The sequence below is a fragment of the Plasmodium vinckei genome (assembly GCF_900681995.1).
Source record: "Plasmodium vinckei vinckei genome assembly, chromosome: PVVCY_11".
NCBI lineage: Eukaryota > Apicomplexa > Aconoidasida > Haemosporida > Plasmodiidae > Plasmodium > Plasmodium vinckei.
The window spans coordinates 1,166,917-1,188,144 of NC_051303.1; the positions used below are offsets into that span (position 1 = coordinate 1,166,917).

General features: G+C 22.0%; 5 protein-coding genes across 5 annotated transcripts; 3 read left to right on the plus strand and 2 right to left on the minus strand.

The window, feature by feature from the left end:
- Nucleotides 1-425: 425 nt before the first annotated feature.
- PVVCY_1103320 (NLI interacting factor-like phosphatase, putative) lies at nt 426-3,731 on the minus strand (the record flags this gene model as incomplete). Its single annotated transcript, XM_008626046.1, has 1 exon — nt 426-3,731. The coding sequence occupies one exon, from the start codon at nt 3,729-3,731 to the stop codon at nt 426-428; it is 3,306 nt and encodes a 1,101-aa protein (XP_008624268.1).
- Nucleotides 3,732-9,161: 5,430 nt separating this feature from the next.
- PVVCY_1103330 (splicing factor 3B subunit 5, putative) lies at nt 9,162-9,816 on the plus strand (the record flags this gene model as incomplete). Its single annotated transcript, XM_008626045.1, has 4 exons — nt 9,162-9,253; nt 9,393-9,452; nt 9,569-9,632; nt 9,775-9,816. 4 exons carry the CDS (start codon nt 9,162-9,164, stop codon nt 9,814-9,816), a joined length of 258 nt encoding a protein of 85 aa, XP_008624267.1.
- An 844-nt stretch (nt 9,817-10,660) lies between these two features.
- PVVCY_1103340 (RWD domain-containing protein, putative) lies at nt 10,661-11,854 on the plus strand (the record flags this gene model as incomplete). The annotated part of the gene is made up of 1 exon (XM_008626044.1): nt 10,661-11,854. The coding sequence occupies one exon, from the start codon at nt 10,661-10,663 to the stop codon at nt 11,852-11,854; it is 1,194 nt and encodes a 397-aa protein (XP_008624266.1).
- Nucleotides 11,855-12,968: 1,114 nt separating this feature from the next.
- PVVCY_1103350 (conserved Plasmodium protein, unknown function) lies at nt 12,969-16,643 on the plus strand (the record flags this gene model as incomplete). Its single annotated transcript, XM_008626043.1, has 1 exon — nt 12,969-16,643. One exon carries the CDS (start codon nt 12,969-12,971, stop codon nt 16,641-16,643), a length of 3,675 nt encoding a protein of 1,224 aa, XP_008624265.1.
- Nucleotides 16,644-17,706: 1,063 nt separating this feature from the next.
- On the minus strand, nt 17,707-20,208 carry PVVCY_1103360 (conserved Plasmodium protein, unknown function; the record flags this gene model as incomplete). The annotated part of the gene is made up of 1 exon (XM_008626042.1): nt 17,707-20,208. One exon carries the CDS (start codon nt 20,206-20,208, stop codon nt 17,707-17,709), a length of 2,502 nt encoding a protein of 833 aa, XP_008624264.1.
- Nucleotides 20,209-21,228: the final 1,020 nt, after the last annotated feature.

The following is a 21,228-nucleotide window of genomic DNA, read 5'->3' on the forward strand; positions in this document are numbered from 1 at the left end:
TGTTAAGGTTTAAAAAGGAAAAAAGTCGCGAATATAATAAATTTGAAAAAAAAAAATAATAATTTAAATTTTCATACATTTTAAAAACAATTTTTTTTTTCAAAAATGTGCATGCACAGAGTAGCAAAAACTGTTAAAGCAATGGCTTGTGATATAAATAATACAAAAAAAAATAGCTAAGTAATACAACCTATTAAAAGTATAGCAAATGGAAGTATATACTATATTGTATAAAAATACTCTCCGTTTTAATTTTGGAAACAAAATATGAATCAATAAAATGAAAGGTAGTTAAAACTCGGCTAAGTAAAAAAATAAAGCAAAAAAAAATGATATAATAATATAATGTAATAAATAGTGCAAAAAACAAATAACTCAAAATGTGCTCTTAAGGTAGTGGCACTAATGAATTCGAACATCTTCTTCTATTGTTTATCTTGCTGAATAACTTTATCAGATATATCTAAATCAGGGGGTGTTATAAAATTTGAATCTCTACCATTTTTTGTTACTTCATCATTGTTTCTTTTTTCAGCTGATCGAAGATCTAATGTTTTATCTTGAGTCATAAAATTTGGAGGGTTATCATAAATTTGTCGTAATTTTACTTCTTTTTCAATCCATTTAATACTTATTTGTTCATAGGGTGAGCATATAACAGCATCATTTGTATATTCGCCTGTCCCTAAAAATATACGTGATTTTAAATTTTCAATTTTAATACAATCATTTTTATTTTCTTGTTTTTTATCTGTATCTTTATTTCCAAAAAACCAATGATCCTTTTTTGGATGTAAAGGAGGTTTGTTATTATAAATTTTACAAAGATTATCTGCATCGAATAATGAGGATCTATCATTTTCGAGAGTACCTCTACAATGATATAGCCACAATGTATGAACTTTTTCGATATGATTATAACTTGATTGTTTTGATTTAATTAAATTATCTGTACAATTTTTAGCAGCAATAATATGAGTAACACCTGGGTCATCATAATTAGAATAAATTTTAGCTCCTAATTCTAATGCGATTTCTTTTTGTCTTTCTTCACAATCTGATGAAAGAACGTTTTGTAAATTTTTTGAATTTTTTCTAAATCCTGTAAAATATAATCCTACATCTGATAAAGTACTAAGCATAATATTATCTATAATTTTTCCTACATCTACATTTAATGGGTTTTCAAAAAACTGTTTATGAATTTTTAAAAAAATTTTAATCATATAATGTAGATGCATATCCATATCTACAAATCTTTTTTTACATGTATTAGGTTCTTTAAAATGGGAAATAATATCATATTTACTTAATTCAAAAAAATTATAATGTTCTGCTCGTAAGATGTGAGAATGTGGAATATCATACCAAACATCTTTTCTATCATCAAATGCTATTACATATTTTGGGTCGACATTTGGATATATTTTTTCAAAGTGTTTATTTTCATCTCGATCTACACTACTACATCTAGCAACTATACGGTCTGCAAAAATGGTTCGATCAGGATCTAAAATTGCAATAACTACATCTGCATATTCTCTTGTTGCATTAGTATATATAGATAATTCATAATATAATGACAATATTTCTAAAAATTGACGAACATAAGGTCGAAATTTTAAATAATAAAAAAAATTATAATAAGGCAAAAAAAATTTATATAATTCAGGTTCATCATTTTCTCCTATAAAATTTTCTAAAGGTAATTCCATATTAAATTTAGCAAATGAAGTAGCTTGTAATAATGTATTATCTAAATCTAACATTAAAATTAGTTTTCCATCTTTTAAAGATGAATGATATGTTTTCCCTTTTTTATGAATTATTGTTTTTAATATATGGGGTGACATTATTTTTATTTCATGTAAATCATAAATATTATTATATTTTTCAGGTGGATATGGCATATAAGAAGTTATAAACAAATCCTCTATTGGTATATCATTAATTGGTTCGCTAATTTTGTTTGTTTCATTTTCTTGATTATAATTTGAAGAACCTACATTATTTAAGTTAGATCCATTTTGTGTTTCTATTAAGTTGATTGAATTTATTTCTTCATTTCCATATGCATCAAATTCTGTTTGTCCATCTATAAAAGAATCATTTTTTTTTTCTGAACTATATCTAGCTAAATATGAACCCGATAAATTATCACTTCCTAATATGCCTTGATTTTTATTGTTCTCAAAATATGGCAAGTTATTATTATCACTTCCGTTTATTGCATTTTTCCCGAATTCTCCTGTTTGTTCATTTTTATAATTATATTTTGAAAACTGAGAGTATAACCCTTTCAGTTGTTCGGGAATAGTTTGATCATTTTGAGAGTACTGCGAATTTATTTGTGAAAATTTTCCATTATTATTTATATCTTCGATATCATTTTCTTCATCAGTTATTTCAGAAACTTCACTTAGCCATTCTATGTAACTTAAAAATTTTGAATCATCTTTATTTGCTTCAACAGTAGAACCTGTATTATTTAGTTTTTTGGTGGTTGTGTTTCCTTCAAGATGACTTTTTAAAATTTTCACATTTTCATAATTAAAAGCTTGTGCTAATAAATTAAGATCATCGTAATTAGAAGAACTAGATATCCCTTCTATTCCTTGACCTCCATTTATTTCACGATTCAAATTATTTACATAATCATTTGATGTGTTAGATGTGGAATTATGTGTTCTTATATCATTAGGTATGTTTAAATTTTCTTTATTTTTAATTTTCAAATTTTTATATGTCATTTTATTTTTAGCTTTTCCATATGTATTATTTATTTTATCATTATTATGTTTTTGAAAATTTACATTTGAATTTAAATATTTATTTATTGAAAATGTCATATTATTAAACATTTTTTTATTGCCAAAATTGTTTATATGTTTTAAATTTCTATTATTATTTAATTGCCTTTTATTAAGGTCGTTATTCATTTTATTATTTTCGGAACTTGTATTTATGACGTTTGAAAAATCTTGACCCTCCTCATTTTCTTCATTATTATTTATGGCATCTACATTTGCAGGATTATTATTATACCTCTTTGATGAATCATTAACAGTTGTGTTATAAAATTTTTTTTGTTTATTTTTAAAATTTTGATTTCCCGTTTCAAATTTATTAGTTCTTCTTTTTCTTTGAGCCATATTATTATTACCATTGTTGATATTGTTGTTAGTACCTATCCTTGCATTAAATGGAATTCCATTTTTGTCACTTACATTTTCATTATTTTTCCAACCTTCAGAATCAGGGTTATATCCCATATTAGCATAATTATAGTCTGCTTGCTCATTATATATATTATTTTCGTTAGTTGAATTTTCTATATTATAATTATTATTTACTTGATCTGAAAATTTGTCATTATTTGATATGGCATTGTTGTTTATGGTTGTGTTTCTATCCTGTTTGTTGTCCCTTCTATTATCTGCATTCCCTTTATTCACAAATTTTTTTGAATTATTGACTCCTTGTTTTATGCCTGCTTTAATATATAAATGATTTTTATTTAACAAAAACTTTTTATTACTTATACTTAAATTATTATAATTAAAATTATATTTTTTTACAAAATTTGTATTATTAAGTCCTCTACCAAGATTATTTGAATTAGTATTATTTACTCCTATATTTACATTTTCATTACTTTTTATATTATTATTACCACTATCTAACAAACCCAAACATGGGTTTGGTTCATTGTAAGCTTCGCTTTCATCCATTTTGTCACAATGTACATAAACATAACATATAAGTTTGTTTTTTATACAAAAGATAAATGGTATTTGTTGAAACAGGTACGCATATATAAGTATGTATGTACCTATGTGTATATAGTATAACTACGAACAAGATTACGCAAAAATTAACGTTCAATCTTGCTTTAAACTAACTTATTATTAAAAAATAAAAGAAGAGTATTATTTTAATTATTATATATCTGAGTTTTAATTAATTATATTCTTTTTATTTGGTGCTACACGAATTCGATATATTTTCCTGAACTAATAATTTTCTTATTCCTATTCTTATAAATTTAGAATGACAAAGAAGTGCAAAATCATAGTTGGTATTTTATGACAATGCTCATGTATTGTTATTATTTCTATATATCACTTTTAATTCTCGTTGTACTACTCTCTTTTAAGTTGTCTATACCCTGATTAGTCAAATACACTTTCAAATGCGTATCGTTTTATTTTTTTTCGATTTTATAAATCTCTTTAATTATATATGATCTAAAATTATGCTACACAACTTGGCATATGCAAAGTATGCTCAATTATCAGTATAAATTATTCTTATCACTCGGAAAATGAACAACCACAATGTCCTTATGTTTTCTCTTTATATAAGCAGTAGTAGTACATAATTATCTAATAAAACGAGTATTCTCTATATTATGTAATGGTAGCTCAAAATGTGTAAGTATGTATAGCACATCTACAATATATATAAATATGGTGGTGAAAATTTAAAAAATTTTGACTTTTTCGCGAGCACAGATGCAAGTATAAGGATACAAACTACAAAATATATTTTAATTAAATTATTATTTTTTAAATCTAATGTAATAAGGTTTTAATAAAATTTATGTATAACAATCTAAATATTTACTAAGTATGTCTACAAACAAATAGCAAAATATATACATATGAAATATGGTTATTTTATTTAACTAAATACAGAAAAATTAAATATGCAATTTTGTAATTATATATGATGAAGAAAATAAAGTATAAACTATCTTCTACAATATATTTAGTTCTATAAATAATTATGTAGGTATTATAAGGATATATATACATACTATTACTTATGCATTTCATGTAATATATATAATATATAGGAAGTAAAGGATGTGGCACACATGTGTACAACATATTTTGGATTTATAAATATGTTTAAAAAACGATAAATATAATTTTATAATTATTATATTGTATATTTCTCGATGTTATTATTATTTTTTTAAATTAATATTTGTACACACCTTTATTCCTATTTCAAAATTTGTTATGCATTAAAAAGCAAATAAAAAATGGTAGTATAGTTATTGTCCATTTCTTTTGTGTAGGTATATAAATAAACTTAATTAAAAATTGTGTAACTTGTATTTTTTTTTACAATTTTTTTTTGTCAAATAATCATACAAACATATTTTCTTACTCCAAATAAAAACAGAATCCTTAATATACGTCTCTGCATACGATATCTAGAACATTTATTATAAATTTAATAAACTGTATTATATCAAAATGAAATGGGTATATGGGTCATGAATACAAATAATGAAATGGCTATATCACAAAATGGCTAGTTTCTCTTCGCATTAAATTAGCATAAAAAATGAAAATAAAAAATGGTAGGAATATATACATAAAAAATTATAGGACAACACAAATTGTTTATATCCCAAAAAAAACATTCTATAATATTGCACAAATATATAATTTTTATGAAATATATTTTGTATGTTTAGAACAAATCTGAAAATAGAAATACAAAAATATAACAAAAGTGTCGAGTTAAAAATAATGAATATATAACTTACGCTTTCTCTTCTTTTTTTTTTACACTATAAATATTTTTTCTAACAATTTTTTGTATTATATATACACAAATGGATACCTATATGCATGTACATAAAATATGAATAAATAAACAGAAATATAATAATACATATATATATAATAATCCATGGTCTTATATTCTCAAGAAGCACTTTTTTTACCTCCTCAAATTTGTATAATGATATTTTATAATATTTATTTTATTATACATTATATGGTTACATAATTTTTTTTATTTTTGTTCCTTAACAAATTTTTGTTAATTTAATGAAAAAAATAAGGCATACTCTATTTACATTCTATAATGAATAAAAAAAAAATATGTCCTATTTTATTTTGTTCTCAAAAATTATTATAATATTTTTTAATAATTTGAAAATATATTTATAGAGGATGGGAAAAAAAAAGAGTGAGAGGGATTATTATGATATTTTATATAACTGTATAATTGCGTATCATATAGATATATATATGTAGTGTACTTTTACATATATACTTATTAAAATGTATATAATTCAATACGCAAATAATATATGAATTATAATATAATTAATAGTTATATTGTTTTCATAACATAATGCATTTACACAGTGATATATATTAATATGTATACGTAGTATGTGTGTATGTATTTAACATATATGTACATAATTATATATATGTATCGTATGTATATAAATATACACATATTTTATATAATGTAATTTTATTCCATGCTCTCTCTTGGGAATTTACAAATTCAGATTATATAACTTGAAATTTAAGAGAACATATTTTTTTAGCTTATTTTTTTTTTTATATAATGGGGATCTATGATAAGAAAGGAGTTTATTATAAAATAAATCCTTAAAATACTAAAATTAATAAAATATATTTATTATTTTAGTTATTATATATAATATTCATATGATTTTTTTTCCTTTCTTTTTTTATAGTACCCCATCATTATTTATATATTAATAATATAGTTTTTTTTCGTTTCATTATTATATGTCAACATCAATAAGGCCAAAGGAAATGTTTTATTTTGTTATTTTTATTTACAATTTTTTTTTAATATTCTTGTAAATTGTTTATTTGTTTATTTTTCTCACTTTAATTATTAAAATTAAAGAGGGAAATAAACTCATAAAAACAGTATGAACTGAATGGATGAGATAAATAAGCCATTCATTATTGTCATACATAAAAATGTATATATAATTCGATTTTATTAAAATAAATTGGAAAAAATAATAAAATCAAAAACGCTTATTATTTAATATGTATACATATTTATTTTATTTAATATGAGTAAAAAAAATTATTTTTAAAAATATATACATATAAAATAAGCATGATAATATTACAATTTTATTATATATTTATTGTTTTTTTTTTCATTTTAATATGGAAGAAATATTAATAATACTTATAATAAATAATAGTGCAATTTCTTCCTATTCTTATGCATACCAAATTATATAATAGAATTTTATTTTTGTAATATTGTAATAAAAATTAATTATACATAATTTTTAGAACAAAAAAAGGTTTACTTTATTTGCGATTTTTTTTTTCTTTATTTAAAAAAACATTGTACATAATATATAAATTTGGAATAAGTTCTTGTCATTTTATAAATTAAAAATTTATGTTCTTGTTTTCCAATATTTTATCAAAAAAAAATATCCTAATTATTTTAAAGGGCTATTATTTTATAAGCTCATAATATATACATAAGTTGATCACCCTATATCTCTAAGGGGTTTGTCAACGATGTATACACTTGTTTAGGGTGTTTAAACTTATTCTTTAAGATGATACGCAATATGTATGAGGTGTGATAAAAAAAAACAATTACAATATTATTATGTAAACTTAATAAAGTTATAAAAAAATAAAAATAAAACGGTTGGTCATGTTATGAAATACTAAATTTAATATTATAATTGTTATGTATTTTTTTCTTTTGATTTTTTAGCACATTTTAAAATATATCATGTTTATTATATTTGATAATGTTGATAAAACAACACCCCTTCACACAGTTTTATTCTCTTAAAAATTGTTAAATAAAATATTATTCATATTTTGATATGCATGTAATAATATCATTGTGAGGGTATGATAATTTTTTTGAGTATTTATAAAAAGACGAAAATAATAATTATAATTTTAAGTATAATATTTTTAATTTTATAACAATTATAAAATATGTAGAAATGGATATATTTTAATATAAAAAAAGGAAAATATATTAAAAATAATTCTGTCTTATGTATAATAGGTGGAATATTTTCCCCTTCATTTTATCATATACATATCACTTTCATGTAATTATACATAAATTAGTCTTATTTGCTTTATTAATGTTATTATGTAACATTAATTTGTAACTATTTACAACTTTTAACACATGTGTATATAAAGAATATATATTCTATGATTCCTATATAAACCTCTTAAAAAATATGTAGAACAATTAATCATATTGAATAGGGATATATTTTTATGGATACCCCAATTATAGCTATTATAATATAAGAAATAGGCCTCACATAATTTTGGCTATAACCCTATTTTTTGACTTATATGTGTGTTACTATTTTATATGTTAAATCCATTAAATAACTTTTAAACGGTACAACATATTATTTCATATTCTAATAAAATTAATAAATTGTATTAATAATCGTTAATTTTGAAATATGAGACAATATTTATTCCCATTTGTTTTGATAGTATATAAAATGAGGAAAGCGATAACTAATAATATATATATGTCAAAAATATGTAATAGAGGAACATACTAATACATATAATTATAAAATTAAGAAACAATATATACAACTTTGTAACTTATAAATATACCACAAAAAAAGATGACACATACTTGTACAAAATAAAGGCATTTTTTTATTTTTATATTATTGCATAATAAAAATTTTATTTAATTTATATATGGTTTTGATTTTTTTTAATTTCCATTTTTTTTGAGATTAATTTATAAAATTAAAAATATATATGTTTAAATGATATTTTTTAAAAGATTATCAGCATATATATATGGATTTAAATAATCTTAATAAATTTTAGTATAATATTTTACCTGTATTTTTATTATTTTTTTTATCACATTTTACTATATTCATAACAGTAATAATAATCCAGCAAATTATGATATATTATTTTTTGGAGTAATAAATGGTATTATTTTCCAATTAAATATTCCTTCATAATTATATTTTTGTTTTTTTCATTTAAATTTCTTTAAGAAGAAAGAAGAAAAAAAGTCATACTATTATCTAAATTTCAATATGAACTGCTAATTATATAAATATATATCATACGGAAGCAGCATAAATATATAGAGAATTTTACGAAGAAAATTCAATTTTTGAATAGCCAAAATATAGTTATTGAGTTATAATTAAAAAAACCGTAGTTGATTTTTGATAAGATTTAAACATTTGGAAATTAACATAAATTAATTCAAACCTAATCAGAATAAATCACCGAGCATCGCATATTATATACATATATACGCATTATAAGATAACTTAATTAATATATCAGAAATATTGCCAGACCCTAAAAATGTCTACATTCGATAGATTTAATATACATGCACAATTAGAACATTTGCAGAGCAAATATCAAGGCTCTGGGCATGCGGATACAACTAGATGGTATGCATGATATGTTTAGTGAAAAATTATATATACTTATGGAACTTTCATGTTTTCATTCAAAATAAATAGAAAGTGGGCCTGCATACGTTTTCATATATTTCAATCCCTTAATATATTCATTTTTTGTAAATTTTAGGGAATGGTTAACAAACATTCACAGGGATACATTAGCATCTCATGTCGGCCATTATTCAAGGTATTTTTAAATGACAATAAAAAATATATAAAATGTATGATATATATATATGCATATTCATTTAGCAATTTTTCAAATATACTTATATTGCCATATGCTTAAAATATAATTTTTAGACTAGCCTATTTTGCTATTGCCGAAAACGAGCCTATTGCTAAAATACGATATCGTTGCCTCCAGGTAAAATCTATATGCTGTTATAAGTGCATATATAAAATATATCTATAATTTCTTATGTTATTATTGGACTTATTTTTAGTATGTATATTTTTGTTTTTGATCTACATTTTTTCATTTCATTTGATTTTTTTCATTTTGACAGAATATGTCACTCCCTATAGCCCCACGCCCCCCAAAAAACTAAATCACAATTTTTTTTGTTCGCTTATAATTGCGTTTTACGATCTATATATACACATGCACATATGCTTATATGCATGATTGGCATTTTTCATTTTAATATTTATTCTAAATTTATTTATTTTTTATAAATTATTTTATTGTATTGCATTAAACTTTGTTTTAAAATTTTGGTTAACTTAAACACACCAATATCAATTAAAAAAATGTTGCAAGAAAAAAATACCTTTAATATAAAATTAAAGAAATATATTTATAATATTCCGATAAATTTATATTAAAATAGGAATAAAATGTATGTTATATAATATATTCACACACGAATGTTAGTATTACTACCAATCAGAGGAATAAAAACATAAAGAAGCACCATCAGAATAGCAACTAAAATTATTCTAATAATATGTCCTGATAAGTATATAATTGTATTGTCTCTTATTTTTCACTTTAATAATTTCATTAAAATCGTTTTATTAATATCTATATATATTTCATTATTCTCCATTTATATATTTTATACGTGTACTGTTTTTACATTAACATAAAATAATATTCTATTCAAATATGTAATAATGTTCTTGCAATATTTTTATTAATGCATATAAATAGCCATTAGTTAGCCATTTTTTTTATTAATAAAAAATTTATTAAGCTATATTTTTTTAATTTAAAAAAAAAAAATAATAATTGATGAAAAATTATGATTGTTCATGTAATTTTTGCGATTTAAATATTTTTTTATTCCTATCACATGATTATCGCTAGTATAGATAGAAGTCGTTATATCGCATTTTATTTATTAATATTGTGTTTTTTCCTTTATTTCATATGCTACCCTTAAAAATACTATGTTTCGCTATAATAATCCAAAAAAATGTATAAAATTTAATGAAGAAGAAAAAAAATATAATAATAACAAGCCAAAGGGACCAAAGGAAAATAACAACATTGGAAAATCAAATCCAAATTTTATCAAAAATAGTGAAAACAAGACTAGTTGTTCTGAACAGAATAGTAAGGGTATAGATAAAGAAATATTACTTAAATGTGAAGAATTACAAAAGCAAGAACTTGAAGCATTGAAATTAATATATGTAGGAGACAGGGAATTAATTATAAAAAATGAACAAAATAAAGAACGTGATACAATAATATATATGGAATTAAATGATGAAAATGATCATTGTAATAATATTATAAATATAACAATTGAATTGCCCAAAGATTATCCACTAAAATCTTTTATTATAATTAATATAAATGTTAAAAACTTTACTGCTGATATGAATAATTATATTAATCAAGAAATATACAAAGATATACAAAATTATTTAGAACAAGAATGTATAATATTGAATGTTATATATAAAATAAATGAGTTAGTTGAAAAATTACAAAATAATAAAGATACTTTAGAAGAAAAAAATAATACCTCTTCAGCTTATTCATCTTCTGATGAAGATAAAATAGATGAAGACTATTTAAATAATAATATAGACATCCAAAATTCAAATTCAAACATAACACATAGTCAAGATAATTCATTTATATATTATAATAAAATGAGTTTTGGTAAAAGAATATTAGCTAGACGCTTATGCTATTCTCATCATATTTTAAGTCAAGTAAAAAGATCATGCATAATTAAATGGGCCAGAGAATTAAAGATTGGGGGATATTCAAAAATAGGATACCCAGGAATTATTATTTGTGAAGGCCCTAAAGAAGAAGTAGATTTTTATGTTAATAGTTTAAATAAATTGCGATGGAAACATTTTGATTGTCGAGGAATGGAAGATATTGTATTAAATGAATATGAGCATTTAGATGATATGAGAGTTCTTCCTAAAAATATGTATGAACTAGATCAAAAATCTATGAGTACGTTATCTAATATTTGTACTGAATGTGGATTAAGGGATCTCTTTTTGACGAGTATGAAAATTTATGGTGCCCGTAATAATGAACTAACTAATGAGCAAAAAGAAGTAACAGAAAAAGATAAAAATGATAACAACAAAAAGAAGAAAAAGAAGAAATAATCATCATAGAATAGTGACTCTTAGTTTGATCTCCTTTCTCTATATATAACATTCCGTTTATAGCTGTACATTTTTTTGTCTATAAAAGATTTATGCTAATAATTAAAATAAGTATTCCTTTATTTTGATGGAATAAATAATTTAATTATATATATTTTTTAATTGATTTTGTTTAAACGTACAGAATTATGTTTCGTTTGCTTGCTCATAAATTTTTTATTATGCTTCTATAAATCCAACTTTTTATTATTAAAAAAATTATAAAAATTAAAAAATATGCTAAAATTAGTATAGATATTTATATAAGCCCATTTTTATCAGTATGCATGTATTATCGTTTTAAATATTAAATTTAGCTATATTTTTTTATCTTTTTTCCTAAAAATATAAAATATATACACACATATAAATTATAATTATGCACGAAATATAATCGATATATTTTTGTTGAATTGAAGAAAAAACATCATTATATATGTTTGAATATGTATGATTATGGTATATGCATATTATTATTCACATATTTTTTATTGTCATTTTTTTTGTAATGTATATTCTCAAATAGGATAGTGTATATTTTATGGGGTTTTACTGCACATTTTATAGCGCTAAAAATGTGCATACACGTTTGTAAATAATTTTAATATTTTTCGAGCAAGTCCATTGTTGTGATTGTGTATTTTGTCTTTTTTTGTTCTAATCTTATATTCTATGAAAAAAAAGCCACAAATATGTTTATATCCATAATTTTATAATTATTGTTTGCAAATTTATTTTATATTTTTTTAGCAATTATTTATTTTTAAATCTGTCAATTTTTTTTTGCATGTGCATAAAAATAATACTAACGAAATTGGAAATCATATATTTTCCGTGGTAATAACTGTGGTATTAAAACTTTTGTAATTTTATGAATTATTTATAATATTTAAAATAATTAAATGCATATATTTTTCTTTGATCTTTTCCTTATTTTGTATATTTTTAAAATTTAGTAGAATAATAGACAGATATTTTTTATTTCTGTTGCTTTTTTTTGTCTTTTTGTTTGTACCCCGATTTTTATTGCTCTCAATTAGGTTCCTTTGTTTTCATTTATCTATTAGCTAGCAAGATGAATAGTATGCATAAATTATATCACTTCGAAAATAAGGATGATGATATATATATAAACTCATTTTTCAGAAAAAATATTTTTCGTAAATATGAATTTAAACCCAAATATTGTGATAAGCCAGAATGTGATACACCAAAAAATAAAACTGGTGCCCATTTCAAGAGGGTTTCAAATAATTCATGGTATGACACAAGTGTTTATAATAAGGAAAAGGATATTTATTTATTATGTAAAGAAATGAAAAATGAAAATAATCCTATAAATATATTAAGGTCATTGGGAAAAGTCAAGGAAATAAAAAAAGGTGTAAACAATCATGAAAATGTATGTAACTTCAAAATAGATAAATACACTGATATACATAATAATATATTAAAAAATAATCCGTATAATAGTTTATATATGAATAGGAAAGGACGGAATAATAAATCGATGAATATAAAAGATAATAACAGCATAGTTGAAATAAATGCATCATTAAATATAGAAAATAAAACTTCCACTGAATTGGTAGACAAAATATGTTCTAGTACTAAGGAGCATAAAGGGAAGTATGAAGAAAAAGAGGATGAATTCGAAGATAAAAACAAAAATATAAAAACAGAAAAATATTTTTTAAGACCAAGAGATGTAATAAAAAGTAATCTCAGATTGAAAAAAGAAAATCTAACAAGAACGAGTAGTGCATATTGTAACGAGAATATTGAAAAAGAGTATTTTAAAAAGCGTTGTAAATCAAATATAGTTAATTGCAAAGTTATGAAAGGGAAAGGAATTCAAAAGAAATGGGTTGATAATTTTAACTCCGAATTTGATATAAATAATTTAGATGAATTAAAAAATAAATCTATATGTCTTAACAATAATAATATCAAATTTAAAAATGTTAGAGGTTTACGTTTAAAAGATAAAAAAGAGAATTATTGGGATAATTTGATCGATTCTAGTTATATATATAACAAGTATAATAAAAAGCATAAATATGGCAAGAAAGAAAAAATGATATTTCCTAAAATTGAAAATATAGTTGATATAGAGAATTGTAATTTAGAACAAGGAGAGGAAAGAAAAAAAAACTTAAAAAAAAATAATAAAATTTTAACTATAGACAATTCAAAAAATCGAAAAATTAGTCAACTCTTTGATAATAAATTTTACCAACTTAATGAGAAGCCAAAAAAGGGGTCATCATTAGATGAAATAGATACAAACAATGAATATAAAAACAAAAAGGATAATTATAATAAATTGTTTCTAGACATTTATGATGCACAATGTATCGAAATAAAATTTGATGAAGAGCATAAAAAAGAGGACACCAAACATATGGGAAAAGAAATTGTAGACATAGATGTAACACAATTTGAATCAGAGAGAAAAATGAAAGAAAAAAATAAAGAAGTATATCGTTTAATGGAAAAAATCGAACTAAATGAAATAGATAAAAGTGTTAAAACAAAAAATAAACACACCTCAAAATATATGGATTATAATATAAGTATAAACCGAAATATTTCTGATGAAATTGACAAAAAAATGGAAGAGTCCCAAGTTTGTATTAATGATTATAACTTTAATAGTAATGATAAAAATATTCAATTTTCAAAAGGAAATATATCAGATAATATATCAATCGATTTTAAAATATATAAACCAATATTAATGAATTTTGTAACTCAAATAATAGTAGAGATGGGAAATAGGATTTTAAAAAGTGTCTATATAAATGAGTATCCTCAAACTTTTAATGTGATTATACAAAAAATGAATAAAACAAATAATGAACAAATAATTAATAAAATACGAAATAAAATGATAAGTATAAAAGATGAAGATTTAATAAAATTTATATATTTAAATAATTATAAAGAAATAGGTTATTCATATATATGTTTAAAAAATGTTTTAAAATTAGGAATGGATGGTGGAATGTTTATTTTAGTTTCAAATGAAAAAAAAGAAAGTATCAATCATAAACATTTTATGCATTCTCAAATTATACCAATCAATAAACAAGAAATAAATATACTTAAACCCAAAATTTTTATGAACTATAAAATTTATTGTCCTAAATTATTTATAGATCTTTTACCAATAAATGAAATTATAACATTTAAAGAAAAAATTAAATATTTAGAAGACATGATTAGACAACTATATGTTTTTATTCAAAACTCCTACTCAATGAAATATACAAAAAATATATTTAACCCAAAAGAAATAAAAGCAAGAATTATATATCATAGATCCAAAGATTTAGACAAAGGTGCAGAAAACATAATCAATAAAAAGAAATGCCCAAGTTACAAAATCGGAAATTTAGAAGTCCGAAAAAAAAATAAATGCAAAAAAATTTCTAAAAATTATGATAACAATCAAGTATATGAAAAAAGTTCAATACAAAATAATACTTATGATGAGCATATTCAAACTGAAAAAGAATTAAATAACATAACTTTTAATATGACAAATAAATCAAATAGTAGTACCCATAAAACTGTTTTAAATAATATAAATGTAAAAAATAAAGAAAACTATCTTGATATAGAGATGATAAAAAAAAGTATGAACCCACCATCAGATGATAACCACAAAACGAGTGAAAATTTTCAAAGTAATAGTGATACAAAAAAAATAAATATACAGAAAGAAATAAGTTTAGATGAAATGAATGAGTCTGTTACAGATAATGTAGACAATTTTATTGAAGCAAAAACACTGAAATGTAAAACTAAAAAAGAACAAAAAAATCGTATTATTTTATCATCTAAAATGCCCCAAATTAGTAATGAAAATAAAAATAAAATTGATGAACTATATAATGTAATAGAAAAATTAAAAAGAGAAGTAGAATCAAAAAATTCGGAAATAAACAAACTGAAACATTCAAATAATAATATTAAAATTTTGTACAAATCATGTTATAAAAAAATGTGTAATCATGAAGAAAAAAAAAAGAAAAAAAAAATACAAATATGTAGAAATAATCTATTTTTGTCTAAATTTAATGATGTGTATAATTATGAAATACCTCATGGGGATGTGGAAAAAAATGTTTTGATCAATCCAAGTATAGAAAATACATCCTATTTTGATAAAGAAAATGAAGAAATAGCCGAAGTGTCAAAACCAAATATAAATATGAAGGAAGAAAAAATAAATTATAATGAACAAAAAGAAGAATCACAGCCAAATAAGTATGATATAGATGCTGTTGTAGATTCTAATACTACTTTAAATGAAATAGATGTGGAAGAAGGAAATAATACCATTTCAAATAAAAAAACAAAACAACACCTAGATAATATTGAAAACAAACTAATAGAATTTGGAATGTTACTCGAAAATAATGAACTAATAAAGCATGAACTAAATGAGTTTGATGTTGTAAATGATGAATCAGACGATCAAGATAACGAACCCACACAAAATGAGTTCCCATTGTCAGATGCAAATGATTCTAAAAATTGTGAAAGTAAAAATCGTGTAAGTAAAAATTTAGATGAGTATGATGATATATGTGAGGAGCCTGTTGTAGATAATTTAGATAGTGAAAAATGTTTTACTAATAAAATAAAAAAAATAAATAAATATGATAATAACATTAGATTTAATTTTCCTCTAAATTTTGTTAAAAGCTGTTCACAACATTCTAATCCAGAAAGAAGTTAAAATTTTCTACAATTTGATCTAAAGATAAATTAATAAAGGCTTTAGCATTGATTAGTAAGCTAAAAAATATTTCAGGTATTATAGAGGTTGAGAATGTTCTAAGGATGTATGATATATATATGGGTAAAACAATTAAGCATCTATTTTTTTATTCCTTTCTTTTAGCTTATAATTTGTTTGTACCACAATAAGGGAAATAGATATAATAAAAATAAATTAATTTTAATGTCTTTTTATTATATATTATGCATTACACATATTTATTATGACTATTTTTGATTCTATAGATTTATATAGTTAAACTATTTTTTTTTTTAATAATTATGAATAAGTGTTACTTGTTTCTGTCGTTGTTAGCATACGTTTCTAAATTTGTAAAAATATACAAAAGTAAAAATTACAAATATATTATGCAATTCATATTATACATTGCTCAAACAAAAATTTTATACAAGTAAAATAATGTAGTATATGAAAATACATATTTATATTTAAGATAATTCAAAATAAGTTCAAAAATATGACTAAAAAAAAACATTTCCATATTTTTGTCCCCGGTAAATATTATGATTTCTGTATAAAATTATATAAGGTTAATAAAAACAAAAAAAAATGTAGAGAAATATTATAACTCAATGCCACTTAATTGATTATTTTACCATTTTAATAAAAAAAATGTTTGATTCTAAAATAGACAAACACTAGAAACAGTTAATTTATTTAAAGCGGTAAATTTATGTGTGTATTCTTGTGCAAAGAATTTTGTTCAAACTATTTTCAGATAAACATAAAGATGCTTTTTTTTTACTATTTCCCTTTTTATTGTCAAATATAAGTGTATCTTTATGACTTCTTGTTTAGTTGGTTGGTTAAATTTTTCTTTAGTAATTTACATAGTCGTTTGAGTTATCATTTTTGGACTAATATATTTTTTTTTTATTAAAATCATTTATTAATTGCTTATGGGTTTAATTTTAATTTTTTATATTTCTATTATTATCAGTGTTGAAAGATAAGTTATTTTTTTTGGGGGGCTCGAATAATATTCATTATATCTTTTGTCCTAACTATTTTGGATATTTTTTCCATAAAGTTGTGATCCATCATTTTTTTCAGGGCTTAGGGAAGAAGGTTGGCTATTTGAAAAGTTTTGATAAATATTATGACTTTTAATATTTTCTTCACTGTTTCCTGAATATATTTTATCAGTGGATATATCATCATTATTTTGAATGTATATATTATTCATTTCTGTAGTAAATAATAATTCATTTTGTATTTCACCATTTGAAATAATATTAAAAAAATTTGAAAAAAATGATAAGTCTTCTTTATAATAATGTGAATTTAAATGATTACTCATTAATTCATAACAAATATCTGTTATATCTGTAGTGTTGCATCTAAAAATGATGGACCATCCACTAATACGTAAAAGTTTTCTTTTTTCTCGAATTTGAATACCTAACTCATTATCATTAATTTGTGACTGATCAATGGATGATCTATCAGATGCAGTTTCTGATATCTCTTTTTTTTCCTTGTCATTTTCATCCTCTGGAATGGGTTCTTTTTTTGGGGAATCATTATTCATATTTTGGCTAGAATTAGATGGGAAACAATCAGGCCCATTTTTAATATTATTTTCTTCACCATTTCCATTTTTATCTTTAGAATCATTATTGGAATTCTCTGTATTTATACTTTTTTTACTTTTAATAGCTCTAGTACGTTTGATCTCTATTTCATTGATGTGATAAGTCCATTGTGGTGAAGCATCATCGGGAGTAGTATAAAAATGAATAAATTTATCCCAAGTAATAACTAATATTCCTTCAATATATTTATTAAAAATTCCAGCATTAGTTAGATGGCCTTTAATATTTGAACAAAATAGACAAAGTGTGGATCGTATATTATATTCTTTGTTAAAAAATATTATTTTATTATTAATTAAATTTAAGGCATTTTGAAATTTAGGAATATCATCACTTTTTATATTTTTATCAAATTTAAAAGGATGTATTTGTCTTATCATATTTTCATTATCATTATTATATTCATCCACATCTGTTATTGTTTTTAAATTATTAAATTGAGATATTTCAATATTTGTTTCTTGTAATATTGAGCCATATAATATATTAATATTATTTATATATATGTTTAAGAAACTTTTATATAATAATATATAAGAACATAATATATCTTTTATTGAAGTTTTTTTCCATTCATTAAGTTGAAAAAATATTTGTATAGCTTCACATATAATATCTAAATAATCAGTTTGAATTTGTATTAATTTTTTTACATTATTTAAATATTTTCGTTGACATAACCATGAGCATTTATTTTTTTTTGAACTTTTTGTGCGATCGGATCTCATTTGTTCTGAGTTTGAATAACTATTTTCAAAATATTTCCAACACACTTTACATGCATCTATTTGTTTTAAAAATTCACTTTTTTTTTTTTTTAATTGTGCAATTATATTTTCTTCTTCTTTTATATAACTATCTTTTAATATGATTAAATATTTTTGGCATATTTCGCTGTCTATTAAATTTCTACTTGCTTTCATATTATTCATCACTTTTGTATAGTTTATGAACCCAAAATGAGCCCAATCATTAATAATGGTATGGGAATAATTGTAGTTATTTGCATCTACATCTATTACTTTATCTAAAAAAATAAGCATTTCATTAGGTTTCTTTTTTTTTTCATAACTAGTTGGGACAATATTACAAAAGGTACTCGCCTCATTTGTTTTTACATAGTCAGTTTGTTCATTTATTCTTTTATCAGAATCAATGCTAATTTTTGAGGAATTCGAATTATTTTTTTTATATTCATATAGATTGTCGGGTTCTTTACTGTTTGAATTATTTATATTTTTGTGTTTATCTATATTTGTAAAATAATCATTACTTTTCATTATATTACCTATTTGACTATCTTTTTTATAAGGGGGGATGTGATCATTTTCTGTCTCTAAATTTGAATGGGAATGATCACAACAATCATCATTGCTTGGCATATTCATAAAACTTTTAGACGAACTATTCCCTCGATTACTTCCTAATGATGTACTTTTATAATAATTTGTATCATTTCTTAAAAATTCTTTAAAAAATTTATTTAAATTATGTATATTATATTCACCATGTTTTAATGCTTCACTCATTTTCTCATTTATTCCTTCAAGGAAGTTCAAAAAGTTGGTAGTATATTTTTCTCGGCTTGTATGAAATTTTGTCATTTCAATAAAATGATATTTTTTATATACTTCAAAAATTATTTTTCTTTTTTCAGATATACTAACTACTTCATTTTCATTTTGTATTTTATCATTTCCTCCCAATGAATTACTATCACTATTGCTACGATTTTTATTCACATTTTCTGTATCATTGGATGGTAAACTTTGATCGCCATTGAAAGATGAGCTCAAATATGATATGCCTTTGCTTCCTGAAATTAAAATATTAGAGTAAGCTCCTTGAAGTTCTTTAACCCAACTATTCATCGATACTTTTTTTTCATTTGTCTCGGTGTTTTGCATATTAAATGGTAATATCAAACAATGAAATAGTGAATAAAAAAACAGTATATATATATATTTATTTAAACAGATGCATAAATTAACAAATGTATTATACAACTATTTCATTATATAAAGAAATAATTGTATAAGGGGTATATGCATATTTTTGTATGTCTCAATCAAAAGAAAAACTAGTATATATATACATCACTATATATGCTGGTAAAATATAAATTCCGCATCGAGCATCGAAATGAATATGCTTAACAGGATTGGCTGGTTAAAGCAACCAATTTGTGTAATATAAAAAAAAAAATAAAACAATGGCTTAATTCAAATACAATAAAAAAAATGTAAATATGGGTCCTGTATAACTAAATAATAGTACAGGAAGATCATAAAAAGCTAGAAAGATATTTCTTTCCCTTTTACATCAAAAAATTCAATAAATAAATCAAAAAAAAAAAAAATGCAAATATTCATGTGTATCATCGCATGCCCGTTTCAAAAACGCGCATATTTTTTATTTCCCCTTGGATGCTTTACTTCTATTTACACATTATATATATTTAAGCTTTTAGATAAAATGTGTATTTTCTTATATCTGTTTGGAAATATGTTAAAATATAATTTTTTTTTTATTATATATTTTAAAAAACATTTGTGAAAGCTTAATTGTAAAATATAAGCATCATAATATTATCATGCTTACATAGGCAATAAAATTATATTATGGCATATTTATGTATATTATTTTGGAAAAACTTCTAACAATTTTTCCTAACAGTTTTCAAACAATTTATTAATACATTTGTATTTTTCCATTTTAATTGTAGATACTTTAACAAAACAAAAATATAAAATAATTATAAATAAAAAGAAAATATAAATTTTTTATGATATATATATATACATACATGGCATAAGTAATAGTGCCAAAAAAGATCATTTCTATGGAATATTTTTTTACTTTTTTTTTTCCCAAGCTTAATGTGCTATGCTAAGTTAGATATTTTTATTATTAATTTATTTTTATAT